Here is a 15,678-nt window from a genome sequence, read left to right as displayed (position 1 = left end):
CTCCATATGGGGCGTTCGTCCATCTATTTCTCACTTAAGCCTTTGGGCTTTGTTTTAGTTTAATTGGATGATGGGCTTATTATTTAGGGTTTTAATGCCCAGTATAAATAATAGGTACAGCCCTAATTCTAATTTACTTGTGACATTACGTGAGGTAAAATAGAGAGAAATCTATGAGAACACAGAAACTGAGGCGGCCCGTTTCCCCAGGAAAAGGAGAGGACTTGAAGATCGTTGCCACCCAACGTCAAGTCTTGCCGTGGGAACAAGTTGGAAGATCAACACTGGAGTCGATCATTGCCGGATTTGCAAGTAAGATTTCATCCTCTTGCTTTAGGCACATGGTTTTTGTATGTATTCGTTTGATATCCGAAATGGGTCACGGGCACGTGAATCATATATCAAAATATGGTTCCTTCACCGCCTCCCTTCTAGGAAGCCTCTCGCTGCGATGTCTGCAAATGCAGCTTCTCCACCTTCCGCCGGCTGGTAATTCTCAGTTCTTATGTCAAAATCAGCCGAAGTTACTTCGATTATGTTCCTTCCTCTATCACTCCATTTTCAATTTCACCTATTTCATACGAGGATTTGGCTTGAGGTTCAATTTCATTTGAAATTGATTCAGACATCAGTTGAGAGCTTGGGCTTTTAGTCGTTGAGCTGTCTAACAAGGTAACTTTTAGTTATGCATTGAATTCTTCTTCTTCTTCTTCTTCTTCTTCTTCTTCTTCTTCTTCTTCTTCTTCTTCTTCTTTCCAATTTTCTACGTGTTGCAAAATAGGGGATGGAGCAATATGAAATTGCTGCATTTGCTTGTTTGTTTATAGTCCGATCTATTGTTCCTGCTTTTCTGTGATATTATTCGAAATTGATGGTTTGTGATCCTGGATTTTGTGTTTGAGTAGTAAATACTCTGCCCTTTTCTATGCTATCCCATGGTCTCAGGGTACTCTAGGACTTCTTGTTGCAGCTGAGATTAAGCTCATCCCTATGAAGGAATATATGAAGTAGATGTAAATTTAGAATTAAGCTACTTGTTGCTATATTTTTGTCCATTGCTGCTGATATGATTTTATTGGAATGTATATGAGGAGAGATATATCTATAGTTTGCAGAATAGTTGCTTTACTTTGACATGTTCATGCACAACTAATTAAAGACTTTTATATCCTAAAAAAACTCTTTATGAATTGTTATGCTTAATGTTAACTGGGTAGTGTCTAAGGACCTGATAATTTGAACACCTTGGCTATTTTTTTTATTGTGGAGCATAGTTCTTGATATCGAGCATCTACTTAAACCAGTGCAGTAATTTCTAGGTGAAGGAAATAACTGTGTGCTTTTACAGGTGAGAATCCCGGAGCCTCTGAGGATTCTTCAGCTTCAATTCCGGCTACCAATATTAGAACAAAGAAGCTCTTTGTCACCGGTATAGTTCAACTCATACACCTGTGAAATATCTGTTTATTAATGGCCTTCCGTGTTCTGCTCAGTAGGTGTTACCGTATTCTTCCATTTTAGGAGTCAGCACTTAGTTTTGCCCTGTATTTATCTCACTGTTCTCTCACGGTTCTGTCACAATATATTTGGAACAATGACTATTTCTCTTAAATATATAGATTTCTCCAACTGCTATTCATTTTTTCTGCAATTGTTTTTGACTTTGAAGCACTGTTTAACGGAAGAAGAAGCATAGATAAATTTCGTCGCAGTCCAGCCCCAAGCATAGATAAATCTCATCATAATGATACAAGTGTGTAAAATCCGACATTGCTCTGCATATTTTCTGTAGATGCAGTTTTTGTTTATCTTGAAGTTCTTACATTTGAGTGCTATTTTATAAGCAATAGTGCATTAGATTCGCTCTAATGCAATTCTCTTTTTCTGAATTCACGGTGTTTATCTTAAAACTGTTTTTTTTTCTCCTTTATATTTGTAGCTTAAGGATTCAAAGATACCAAAGGTAGAAGCATTTAAAGTTTCGGGAAAAAAGCTGCAATAATTTCCTCTTGAGACAGGTATGCTTCTCCATCATTGCTCGTACTTTATGTGAATATATATTTCCTCGTACTTTATGTGATTGTAGTCTTCCATTTGGTTGGTGATGTTGGTAGTTCTATCTCTATTATTAGGATGCATAGAAATTGACACCTAGCAAGAAATTCTAATCGATTTCCTTATTTTAATAATCGTTTAGATGGCACCTAGCAAGAAATGGATGAATTTTGTGAATGATCGATTGAATGAAAAATATAAAGCTGGCGTGGTCGAATTTTTGGACTATGCTTTTTCAAAGATGGGTGAAGTGTGTGAAATACGGTGTCCATGTGTGAAATGTAATAATACTGATAAAGGATCTAGAGAAGTGGTTGCAATGCATCTGAACGTGTATGGGATCATGCCAAATTATATATTCTGGTATCATCATGGTGAAAGACGTGGTGAAACTGAATCTAGTGATGAAGAAGTAGATGAGAATGAATCTGAAGAGGAGATTAATGAAGTATTACAAGATTTTTACCCTCATTATTATGGTTTTGATGAGAGTGGAAAGGAAACTGGTTCTTCAAGTCGAACTGAGCAGGAGGATAAACCAAATGAGGACGCGGATGCATTTTATCGGTTATTAAAAGATGTTAATCAACCAACTTATCCAGGCTGTGAGACATCGAAATTGTCAGCCCTTGTGAAGTTGTTACATATCAAGAGCATTGGTCGATGGAGTAATGAATCATTTGATATGTTGCTGAAAATGTTGAAAGAAATACTCCCAACTGGTTCAACTTTGCCCGAAACCTATTATGATTCAAAGAAGATAATTAGAGATCTAGGGCTTAGTTATGAAAAAATAGATGTTTGTGTTAATAATTGTATGTTGTACTGGAAAGATGCAAAACAGTTTGATGTGTGCAGCATTTGTGGTGTTTCAAGATGGAAAGAAGATTGTCGTAGTGGGGAAACTAAAATTCAAAAGAATGGAAAAAAAGTATCAACAAAGACAATGCGGTACTTTCCTTTAAAGCCCAGACTTCAAAGGTTATTCATGTCTAGAAAGACTGCTTCAGATATGAGATGGCATCATGAATCAAGGGTGGATGATGGAGTATTGAGACATCCGGCAGATTCATTAGCATGGAAATCTTTCGATGAAACTCACAAGGAATTTTCTTCAGAGCCTCGCAACGTAAGACTTGGCCTTGCTAGTGATGGTTTCCAACCGTTTAGTCACTCCCAAAGATCATATAGCATTTGGCCTTGCTAGTGATGATTTTCTTTTGAACATTATTCTGATGTTGCTAATTATCTTACATGATTGTTTTTTAACACGAATTGTCAGGTCAAGCTATGAATGCACCATTTAACAAAGGAATGAGCCACAAAAATAGAAGATTTACAACACCTCGTTTGTCAAAGAAATTGCATGAACATGGAAAAAAATATGCTGGTAAGGGTACATTAGTTTCTTCAATAATGTTTCTGAGTTGCCGAAAGTAAATATGATATTTGTTTGCTCTTTTAGGAAATAACAAGTTAACAACTCCATCAATTTCTCAAGGCAGAACAGAGCAAGAACCTGAGGCCACATTCAATTATTCAATGAACAGTAAGATAATTATGTGTTTATATTTTGGAGAATGATTTTTCTGAAATTATTTGAGCTTAAAAGTGCTGATTGTGCAGTGTGTTTTTGTTGGCCTAACTTTATTCCTTTTTGTTCTTGAAAGGAGACAACACATCACACTCTCTGATTGTGCATTATAAAGATTGTGAATTCCATGAAAATGGTTTCAATGAAGATAGTTCATTCTTGGATATCTTGAGCATCTGTAAGAAGTTCATTGATATATATTCTGTTGGTATCAAAATCAGTGATGGAGATGCTAGACCCTTAAAGAGTGATAGAGATGTTTTGGCTATGCTGATACGACATGAGGATGTTCCTTGCATCAATGTTCATATATATGAGGATCCTACTGTTGCGCCATTAAGTTTCAAGCTGCCACAAGACAATCCAATGCTTGGTATATTTATTGCCTTTTGTCTTCCATTGTGTATTAGTTCTTGTTGGATTTGATTATATTCATTTGGTGATCTTATTCTTTTATAGGTTCGCAAGTCTCGTCAAATCTTAGAGTAACAAATGTTAAAATAGTGGGTGATCTCAAGGCAAATAAAAAGGTCAAGGTAACTGGGACTATTGTTGGAGGGATTGAAGATGAAAGCATGGTGGACTTGTTCATTACCATTTCTAAAAGCTTTGATGCACAGAAAGATCTTGAGCTTATTGGTCATTCTAGGAACAATAAGGTAAGTGCATCATGTGTTTATGTAGAATAAGTCTTGTTAATTCTTGTATCATGATATTTGTTTTATTCGATGTTAACTCTTACATTTATTTCTGTAGGAGTTTCAATTGCCCTCAAAAGCAGTTGGTCATTATGTGGTCGCGAAATATTCTCCTATGAATGAAGATGGCAAATATGGTGAACCAGTGTTTGTTGTGTCAGACAGAACTGTTGAGAGTAAGTAATTATAATTAAAACTCATGAGTAATTTTGAATATTAATCAAATCTTTTAATTTAATATATAGATCCATCCCCTCAAAAGGAAAAAAAAGTTAGAGGAGGGAACAAGAATAGAAAAGTTGCATCTTTGAGAAGTGGTGAAAAGCTAGAAGTTATATTCTTTAATAATCGTCCAGTCAATAAAAATCATGAGGCTTGGTCAAGACATCTTGGGAAAATTGTGCGTGACAGCAACATTTGCCCCGTGAGAGTGCAATCATGGAAGGAGATCGGAAATGCAGAAAAACAACATATGTGGGAGGCTGTTAAGGTATTTTCTTAATTTTCTGATGGCAAGACATGTGAAAGTGAAGCTTCATCTTATTTTATATCTTATGCTTTGGAATACATTTGATTGAAAACAAATGCAGGAATGTTTCTCAAATCCAAATATTGAGTTATATCGTGAGCATACGTTGGAGCATATGAGTGTTTTGTGGGGAGCTTGGAGATCAAAGTTGTATGCAGATCACGTGAAACCTTACAAAAACAAGATCAATGCTTTAAAAAAGGTTCCACGTGGGATGAATGATAAAGATTGGGAATGGCTCGTAACTAACAAGTTTCTAACTAAAGAGTTTCAGGTATAATGTATTTTAAATATATGCAAACTATGTCAATTTTTATTTTTAATTGTAAGTTTGCATATGTAGGATATCAGTGAGCGAAATTCTAAGAATCGATCAAAATCTGATTTGTTTATGCCTCATCTTACTGGGAGCAGACCACATAGAGATATCATTTATGACAAGGTAGTAAAGTTGCATACGTATTTTTCTTTTACATCACAACTTGACATAATTTTTTGTTGTTCTTTTCTTGAACAAAATATAGGGAGGTAAAAATTCTGAAATGCCTGATTTGGGAGTAATTTTCTTCGAGACTCGGAGCAAAAATGGAAAATTTAAGGGGACAAAGGAGAAGGACAAATATGTGAGTATCATTTTCTTGTATTTTGATTTTATTATTGTGTGAATAAATCAACAGAAACAGGGCACATTCTTCATCACACTAACTTCAAATTTTATAACTTTATCAGGATGAAATTGTTGAAACAATTCAATCTAATCCATCTCTCAGTAACCTTGAACTTGCTGAAAAATGTTTCGGGCCACAACAGCATGGAATTGTTTATGGTTATGGAGGTGGTGTGAAACGGAAAACATTTCACGACTGGAAATCTTCTTACACCAAGGAACTCGAGGAAAAACTTTCTGCAAAAGATGAAGAAAATCGTCTGCTTAGGAAACGAGTGGATAGACTTGAAGAAAGGTTCGATCAATGGGAGAGAAGTGGTTTACCATCAGAATAAAGCCCACATTTTTGCTGGTATAACTTGTTGATTCTTAATATATTCTTGTGAAAGCCAATAGTTCTCTCAGTTCTTTGCTTTTGTCTAGTTAATTATTAACTTAAATTCTCTTTTCGCAGAATAAATTTCTTCATTTGCCATCCAAGTGTAACAGAGTAACTCTTAGACAGGTTTCTTTCTTTCTTTCTATTGCATTTTCTCTTTAATTAGATCATATTTGTTTTCAATTTTGGTTAACTTCTCTTTGTATGATATTAGAAAACTGAGAAGCAATTGTCTTATACATTCGAATAGACTCTTAGAAAACTTAACTCTGTTTTGCAGGTTTTACTTTTCTGCTATCCATTTATGTCGTTGAAACCTTGATCGAAGTTTGGGAAACAGGAAAAGAAAAAACGAAGTTGAGATAGAGATCTTCATTCTGCTGGCTAATATGTAGGCTTAATAAATGTGTAGTTGATTGGAATCTATTTATATTCTTGACAAGTGATATCTTTCAAGTTCACTTTTGTATATCCAACATCCAGTTTTGTACATTTCAGCTAATTGCAAGCTGCAAAATCAAATTGAATAATAAAATTTATGTTTTGTATATCCAACATCATGTTTGTTATAAATTCGCATATATACAGACACGATGCAAGAAAAAAAGAGCATGAAAGTGTAGTCTTGAAACTTGTACGATAATATATTAATGACAGTATAAATGTTTTAGTGACGGTAAATTTACTCTCACTAAATACTTATTAGTGACGGTGAAATTACTCTCACTAAATACTTATTAGTGACGGGATGATATCTCGTCATTATTGACCTCTAACTAGAGAGGCAGTAACGAGAGGCCATGACGGGCAAATTTCCGTCACTAATAATTATTAGTGAGAGTATTTGCACTTTTAACCACGGTTTTTACCGTCACTAAAACTACTTTTTCTTGTAGTTAATAAAAAGTAACAATTGCATCGCAAAAGCTTGAAATCTACTAATAAAATTAGGGTTTTTCAATGTGATAAATAAGTTGATTTGATGTTTTTTCTTAAAGCGATTTCATGTTATTATAATAAATAAAAATTTATATGCATGAATAAATAAAAAATAAAAAAAATTGAACGTCAATTAAAAACTTAATTACGACGACTCGAGTTATTTCTCACGGATACTTTAGGTTGCATCTTTTAGCTAAGAAGAAACTGTTAAAAAAAGAAGAAGAAAATGGCGATAATATTTGAAGAATTGAAGAAGAAATGTCGGAGAAGAAACATTGAATGAGGAATCTCTCAAAAAACGCGAGGGAGATAGACGAGAGAGGGTGAACAGTTGCTGTAATTTTTATATTTTTTATTTATTTATTGTGGTGACGTGTTGGCGTGGGGTTTAATGATTGATTTGTTCTTTTACAATTATGCTTTTTTTGTATCTAAAAATTATATTCTTTTCGTGTATCTTTTTCTCATTTTCGTCCGTCCACGATAAGTGTGATTTTTTTTTCATTTTCTTTCGTCCATAATAAATGTGGTATTTCCATTTTCGAACATATACATTTATATTTTTATCTCATTCACACAAAATATTTACAAAAATCTCATTTCACAAACCATTTATTAATTACCTAATAAATCAACTTTGATGGGACATTTTCTCCACTTTATACACATCCCCCAATATTTTTTATCCTCCAATATTTTCTTAAATCTTGTGCCCTCACATCCACACCACGCTTATCGTGGACGAAGAGAGTATATATTTAATTGGGTCGACACGCCTGGATCCGCGTGGAATCTCGCGAGTTTGCGAGAAATTGATTTTGTTGGGGATTGAATACTACAAGATCTCATCCACACACACACACACACACACACATACACACACACACACACATATATATATATATACATATATATATATAAGGGAGGGCTAAAATAAAAACACTTCTTAAAATATAAAATATAAAATATAAATTATAAATTATAAACAATTTTCAGCCCTTAGATCATCAAGATCTACGGTTGATTCGTAACCCAGTTGGATGAATTCGTGGTCCTGAGTTCGAATCCCAAAGGTAGCAAAAATTTATTTTTCACAATTCGTAACCCTGTTGGATGAATTCGTTCGTGTTCTACATAAAATTCGTACATTGAAAAACGTTTTTATTTTTATTTTAAGAAGTGTTTTCACGGTAGTCCTTCTATATATATATATATATATATATATATATATATATATATATATAGGGACGCGCTCCAGTGAGACCCCCTATTTTTCGTGTAACATAAGTACAATGAATAAGACATATAATACTAATGAACAAAACATATATCTAATGAACAAAATGTATATACTGATGAACATGGCCGTATATACTGACGAACAATGCAGTATATACTGATGAATAACAAAATTAAAAATATTTTGCTCCCTCCAGGATTCGAACCCTGCAAAAAAAAAAAATCACCCTCCAGATACAATATCAGCCATAGGATTGATAAAATAAACGCACCAGATCGTGCCCTAGATCTCACTAAAATTAGGGGGTCTCATTGGAGCGGCCCCCTATATGTATATATATAGGTGGACGCTCAATGGAGAACACTAAATATTCAAAGAACAGAGAATAAATCTCAACCGTTGATCTTATCTAATCTAACGGTCAACATTTATTCAAGCCATATTCAACGGATTTTTTTGTTGAACATATAGGGGGGTCAAACCCCAGAACCCCCAAAAATTAAGTATAATTTGATGAATGTTTAACGAAATGACTTATATGTTCAATATAATTTGATGAACATGGGCGTGTTCGTGCTCTTCATTGAACGAAACCCTATTTATATATATATATATATATATATATATATATATATATATATATAGGGAGAGGTTCAAATAAGAACCACTAATAAAATAAGAACGGAGAACCATTTTAAGCCATTCGATCATCAAGATCTACGGTGGATGCATCATCTTGGTGGATGGATGCAGGTGCTGGGTTCGAATCCTGAAGGGAGCAAAAAAATTACTTTTTTCGGATGCATTAAATTTAATAGCGGATGCATTAATTTGTATAGCAGATGCATTAATTTTATTGGTTCTTATGTTCTCACGATAATTGTGGTTCTCACTATAACCGCACCATATATATATATATATAGGGTTGCATTCTATGGAAACACAATATTAGATGAAGAATGGAGTCGCAATCTGGTTCGTCAGATCAATCTTGATCAAAGGCTAAGATTAGAAGTTAATATAATTAAAATTGGTAAGATTCATAATATCCCTTAATTTACTCCCTTCTCTCTCCTCTCTCCTCTCTTCTCTCTCTATCTCCCGTCACCCCTCACCTCTCTCCTCTCTCTCTCTCTCTCTCTCTCTCTCTCGTCCCCTCTCTCCTCTCTCTCTCTTAAAATCAAAATACATAATTAAGTTCATGAAACTATATCTGAAAGTTCGTAAAACTGTATTTGCAAGTTCATAAAACTATATCTGCAAGTTCAATCCTACTCTCCCATCTACCTCTTTCTCTCTCACGATTTTCCCCCATTAAACACCAGAAAACTTCAACACCATTCAAGACAAGTTCAACACAAGTTCAGAAGTTCAATACCACAAATTCAAAAGTTCACAGAATTATACGTATAAGTTCAATAAAATTATTTACAAAATCTGTCGCCCCCTTCCTCTTCTCCGGCAAATGTTCAATGCACGGAGAAGGGGGCGGCGGCCGGAGTTCAGAAGGCGGCGGTGGTGGCTGAACTTGGGGCGTTCGAAGGCGGCGGTGGTGGCTGAACTTGAGGGCGTTCGAAGGCGGCGGTGGCTCTGAACTAGAGGGCGGCGGTGGCTCTGAACTTGTGGGCTGAACTTGGGGCGTTCGAAGGCGGCGGTGGTGGCTGAACTTGGGGCGTTCGAAGGCGGCGGTGGTGGCTGAACTTGAGGGCGGCGGTGGCTCTGAACTTGTGGGCTGAACTTGGGCGGCGCCGAGGAAGGAGGCAGCGCCACCTTTTGTGTGTGTTCTGTGTGTGTGTGTGTGTTCTGCCGGTGTGTGTGTGTGTTCTGTGTGAGAGACGAGAGAGAGAGGGAAAAAGGGACGGGAGAGAGAGAGATGAGAGATGAGAGAGGAGAGAGGGAAGTGGGAAAAAGTGACGGAAGAGAGAGAGATGAGAGAGGAGAGAGGAGAGAGGAGAGAGGGAAGTGAGTAATTTAAGGGATACTATAATCTTACCAATTTTATTTTCAAAAATTATTATATTAATTATATTAGTTTTAAATCTCAGCCATTGATTAAGATCGATCTAACGAACGAGATTATGACTCTAGACTTTGCAAATATTTATGTTCTTGTTGAACTCTTCCCTATATATATATATATAGAGTTTGGGTTCAACATAGAATTATCTTTTTCGAGAAAATGAGCAAATCTATATATTTTACAAACAGATCAACATAACTAATGAATAGACGTATTTAGTAAAAATGGAGAAAAACTCGCCACCAATAGGATTCGAACCCAGGGCAAAATGTTGTTCATGCGGTACATTGATTTGTTCATCAAAACTATAGATCTGTTCATTTTTGTTTCACAAATTCTCTATTCTCCAAATATTTAGTATTCTTTGTTGAACTTTTCTCCATACATACATATACACACACACATAGGCTAAAATAATAACCAATTTTAGTCTATAAAATAGGAACAATTACAGGCCATTAGATCTTCAAATAAGGACGGACAGATTTTAATGTAATTACATCATCTAATTAACGCCAGATTAGCTTATAGGGCAGAAAAGTCATTTCATAATTTTAATAATTATCTTCCCTTAAATGAAGGGATTACGTTTAAGTAAATATTCAACATTCCATAATTATATTCCCCTTAAATGAATGATGTGTCTCATTTGCACGAATTATTGCAAAGTAAATGAATATATTTATTAACTAATATGCAACTCTGTACGAATTTTACAGTAGTACTGTATGAATTATTGGATTATGAATTAACTAAAATGAAACTTTGTACGAATTTTGCATTAACGATGTATGAATTATTACTAAATAGATTTTCTAACAACTCTGTACGATTTTTGTTTGCAACTTGATACGAATTTTGCATTTACAATGTATGAATTATTAGTAGCATTTTATTTTATTACATTTAATCAAATTTCTTTTATTCTTTCTACAGTTTTGAAGAACATTTATCCAAAATAAAAAGTCAGTTCTTCAGCTTACGTACGAATTTTGCATTAACAATGTATGAATTATTGGATTATGAATTAACTAAAATGCAACTCAGTACGAATTTTGCATTATCAATGTATGAATGGTTGGATTATGAATTAACTAATATGCAATATTGTATGAATTTTACATTAACAATGTATGAATTATATAATAATCTTGGGAGGAACATGAAAATAAATAGACCGTGACAAATCATGTTTACTGATTTTATAAATTTCAAAATTTGATAAATTTTAAACCTTTTTGTTTAGAAAATAATAGTCGTGGGAAGAAATAAATCATTCATTTGTTTGTGTATTTTTTGGGAAATGGTTTATGTATTACAATAAAATGCAAAAAATATAGTCAAATCATGACATATATTTATTTCCTTAATAAATGGGCGTATATATTGGAACTCTATTGTTGAAGATATGGAAAGTCATAATTTCAATTTCGGTTATGCCCTTTGATTGAAGATCAGTCAACATTTTAAGAGGGAAGACTACGAATTAATGCAATCTCCCACAATTTAATCAAGACCGTTAATTAGCAGTAGATCTATGGCCATAAATTAGTCTTATTTTATAGTCTAAGGGGAATTTTCTGTATAACCCTCCCCTATATAGTGGTGGGCTACCTTGAGAATACATCTTAAAATAAGAAATAAGAGCAATTTTCAATGTATGAATTTTATATAAAACATGTATAATTCGCTGTATAAAGGTTTGAATTATAAAAAATAAATTTTTGCTACCTTTGGGATTCGAATTCAGGACCATAAATCCATCCAACAAGGTTACGAATCAACCGTAGATCTTGATGATCTAAGGGCTCAATGTGATTCTTATTTTATATCTTGAGAATTATACTTATTTTAACCCTCTCCTATATATATTGGATATGGGATTTTATGTTACATTTTCGTATTACATTTTTTTTTTTTTGAAAACCAATTAAAGAAAAACTATATTACTGAAAATTTGAATGTACAAAATTGAAAAGCTAAGACGAGAAATCCGACTTCCATATCATTATAACTGAGAAACTATATAAAGCAAAACTAGCTAGCTCATGAGTCGCCCTTTGCCTTTCGGATTCAGATTAGACTTTGCAGGAGAGATGGTAATGCCTCGTCGGTTCCGGATGTGATTTTTTTTTTTTTTTGGGGGACAATCCCACAAATACAATCCTCGCCCCCGGTCTTTTTATCTCCGAACACCCCCCCCAAATCCTCCTTACTACCCAAAATATCTTCAATCATATTCTCCAACCCTCTATCTATAGTCTCCCCAACTTCTCTGCTAATATTAACGTCATTAGGATCCGCCGTGACTTCTTCCCATGATCCACGTGGGATTAGAGCCAAGCTATCGTCAATAGAAATCTCTGGGCCTTTAGGGTTTGCCCTTGGTGCCAAATGGGAACTCGGGCGTGGGACTTGTGCCTAATGTCGTTGTTGTGGTGGTCTTCTATAGTCCACACCCGGTCTTGCCTTTAGCCATGTTCCAAGCGCCAGGTATTTTTTTGCCTCCTCATCTAAATCGCAGTTTCTTATATAATGACCAAGCTTCCCACATGCGAAGCAAAAGTGATCCGACAATCATTCATAGAGAACCAAAACCATGTTTGCCTCCTCTTGGCCTTCAGCTGAGATCGGCACACAACGAACAAGCGGATCATAGATAGATCGTGTTACTTTAACCCTGGCATATCGTCCCAAGCACAATCTGCCGCTACCGTTGTCAACCTCAACCACATGTCCTATTTATAGTCCCACATGTCTGACAATATACAAAATTAACTCCATAAGTTGTGCCCATAGAGTGATCTTGTTAAACACTGTGTTGGATGCAATATTCGTCATATCCATCTGTGTCAAAATCATGATTTTATGGAAATAATACCACGGTTCATCTGATAGGATGCGATTCCTATTTGACTCCAAATCGAGAGATATCACAATATATTACATCCCACCAATTGAAAACTGGCAAGAACTCCGCTCCCGAATCAAAAGAGGACGATGACTTCCCAAAGAGGAGAAGACTACACTCCTAAAACCTTAGCCGTCTAGGGTTTCAGAGGAACTCAAAAAGACAAATAATTTCATATTACATTTCATATTTTAACTATCCCAAATGAATGATACGTGCTTAATTGCATGCTTATATAAGTTATATATATATATATATATCTATCATTGTATTGGATAGCATAACAAATTATTGATAATAATAATAATAGAGAAATCAAACTCTATATATATATATATACTCTATATATATATAAAGAAATCAAGTGGCACATGAGCTAACTCAACTCAGGAATTAAATCGAGTTCAATCTCTTTCATCAAATACACGAACCTCAACACAACATCCACAACAAAAATGCGAGGAAAACCAAGAACAGAGACACTTAACGCTGTCAAAACTCATGAATTGAATTTACTTTTTATGTATCTAGTAGATGCTGAGTGGTAATTAAGTTTTGGTATATTTAAGTATACAATATATACAACAGAGAAGCAGGAGCTCCTCCTTTAATCCATCACTTTTGTAGTGTGTTGTCTGAACTTTGATCCTCAGTCGACTCCACCTTGGAGTTCAAATGTGCATTGTCCTCACTCACACGAACGAATGAGTTCATGGCCAGCTGGCCTGAGTAGAGGAACAACCCCAGAGAGTTGAACCCGAAAACAAACGTAGCCAGGTAGCACATTCCGTTTATTATTGTCCTGCATCAAAATACTCAATTTTGGATACACTACATATACATATCCAAAACCAAATATGCAAAATATATACCTAATGGTAATGGTGATCTGCCGCACCTGAAAAACCAAAACATAACAACTCAATACAAATGAAAGCTCAAATATATCTATAGTTCTAGTGTACATGATGATTGTGAAATCATCAATTTTCTGATATTTTATATATGCATTATGGTGCGTAAATCAAACCAAATTACGTGGGAAAAAAAATTCAAAATTTCAAAAACAGAATCTCTCCACCGATTGAATATTTATAGTGAGAGGATTTAGAGAGGGAGAGAGGGGTACCGAGTAATTGGGGGAGAGGGGTTGGTTGTTGAGAGTGTACTCAACGGAGGTGGTGAATTTGTAAAGTAATATTCCAAATGCAGCGGCTATTAAGGCGCCAAGAAGCGTCTCATCTGCCGATGGCGGCCGCTTCCTCTTCTTGCCTTTCACTTTCAGTGCCGATGTCTCTAACGCTGACGATCTCAATCTCTGATGCCACATCAATTTACAAATATCTATTTACATCTACACTAACACGCAATGAAAAATACACAATTGCAGATTGCGAGTTCAAATTCAAATTCAATCAAAGCGCAATTGAAAGACTAGTGTGGCAGTAACGAATATATACTCTTTCTTTGGCGCGCTTGGCGCCGCGGCGGAGAGTGCGGAAGAGAAAGAGAGTGAAAGCTCCGGTGATGAGAAAACTGGCGGCGGTTTGGAAAGACGAGTCATTGGAGGCGGAGAGAAGAGAAGAAACGGAGGGAGGGAGTTGGATGGGGAGCTCCGGCGGTGGCTGGGAGGAGATGAGTTGGGCAACCCATGCGTTGTGGGCAGAGCAGAGAGGATAAGGGTTGGTAGGTCTGCCGGGAAAATAGAGGTGGTGGGTAAACGGTGGTGGAGGTGAGGGAAAGAGAAAGTTGGCGGAGGAGAGGCGGAGGAGATGCCGTTGTTGAGATTGCATCATTTTTGGGTGTTGCACACCAGTCACCACTACTACTGCAACATATCCAGTCAAGATTTTTTTATTTTTTTGAAAGAATTGAGACAAGCTTGAAAATATCAAAAGAGAAGACAACATTAATTTCTTGGCCAAAATATGTTTTGGCTATATGGCGTTTGTTTTTTCTAGACTATTTATTTTATTATAGGGATAATTGCGTGAAAATACACAAACATTGCAAAAAATCCATATTTGACGCGAAGTTAGGATTTTACATTTTAATACACTAACTTTCGTTGTTGTCCAAATTTGACACAACTTAATTCTTAAAAATTCAAAAAATAACCTCTTTTTGTAAATAATTATACAAAGACCCACTTATGTTATAATTTGGGACATTTAAACCAAAACAAGATATTTTCTATGATGTTTTCTTTTAATCTTTGATCCGCGCCTAAAATGGTTTAAAAGAAAACATCATAAGAAAATATCTTGTTTTGGTTTAAATGTCCCAAATTATAACATAAGTGGGTCTTTGTATAATTATTTACAAAAATTGGTTGTTTTTTGAATTTTTAAGAATTAAGTCGTGTCAAATTTGGACAACAACGAAAGTTAGTGTATTAAAATGTAAAATCCTAACTTCGCGTCAAATATGAATTTTTGGCAAAGTTTGTGTATTTAGGTGCAATTTTTCCTTTACTATATACTATCTCCTAAGTAATTATTTTGTCATCTACTCCCTCCGTCCCAATAAAAGTGGCCATTTTTTTTTGGCACGGAAATTAAGAATGAGATTGTTATGTTTTAATTGAGTGTGACCCACCAAAATTAGTGAGTAATTTTTAGAAAGTGGCCTACAATTGTTGAC

General features: G+C 35.1%; 2 protein-coding genes across 6 annotated transcripts; one reads left to right on the top strand and one right to left on the bottom strand.

The window, feature by feature from the left end:
• Positions 1–420: 420 nt before the first annotated feature.
• On the top strand, positions 421–6,023 carry LOC131012436 (uncharacterized). Of its 5 annotated transcripts, XM_057940388.1 has the most exons (14): positions 421–489; positions 626–672; positions 1,349–1,429; positions 1,940–2,018; positions 3,338–3,445; positions 3,521–3,604; positions 3,726–4,022; positions 4,109–4,308; positions 4,406–4,523; positions 4,593–4,837; positions 4,938–5,150; positions 5,220–5,318; positions 5,401–5,499; positions 5,606–5,895. In XM_057940388.1, the coding sequence occupies exons 5-14, from the start codon at positions 3,346–3,348 to the stop codon at positions 5,876–5,878; spliced, it is 1,728 nt and encodes a 575-aa protein (XP_057796371.1). In that variant the 5' UTR covers positions 421–489; positions 626–672; positions 1,349–1,429; positions 1,940–2,018; positions 3,338–3,345; the 3' UTR covers positions 5,879–5,895. The 5 variants fall into 5 exon arrangements, with proteins under 5 accessions (XP_057796371.1, XP_057796374.1, XP_057796370.1 ...); XM_057940387.1 differs by having other exon boundaries at positions 427–672; positions 5,606–6,023; XM_057940389.1 differs by having other exon boundaries at positions 427–672; positions 1,946–2,018.
• Positions 6,024–13,418: 7,395 nt separating this feature from the next.
• LOC131012435 (uncharacterized) lies at positions 13,419–15,247 on the bottom strand. Its single transcript, XM_057940386.1, has 4 exons — positions 14,496–15,247; positions 14,165–14,353; positions 13,908–13,933; positions 13,419–13,837 (listed from the first exon to the last, which is right to left on the bottom strand). Exons 1-4 carry the CDS (start codon positions 14,943–14,945, stop codon positions 13,651–13,653), a joined length of 852 nt encoding a protein of 283 aa, XP_057796369.1. The 5' UTR covers positions 14,946–15,247; the 3' UTR covers positions 13,419–13,650.
• Positions 15,248–15,678: the final 431 nt, after the last annotated feature.

Source organism: Salvia miltiorrhiza, chromosome 2 (genome assembly GCF_028751815.1).
Source record: "Salvia miltiorrhiza cultivar Shanhuang (shh) chromosome 2, IMPLAD_Smil_shh, whole genome shotgun sequence".
NCBI lineage: Eukaryota > Viridiplantae > Streptophyta > Magnoliopsida > Lamiales > Lamiaceae > Salvia > Salvia miltiorrhiza.
Note: the sequence above shows the minus strand (reverse complement) of the source record. Positions and strands in the feature narration are given on the sequence as shown.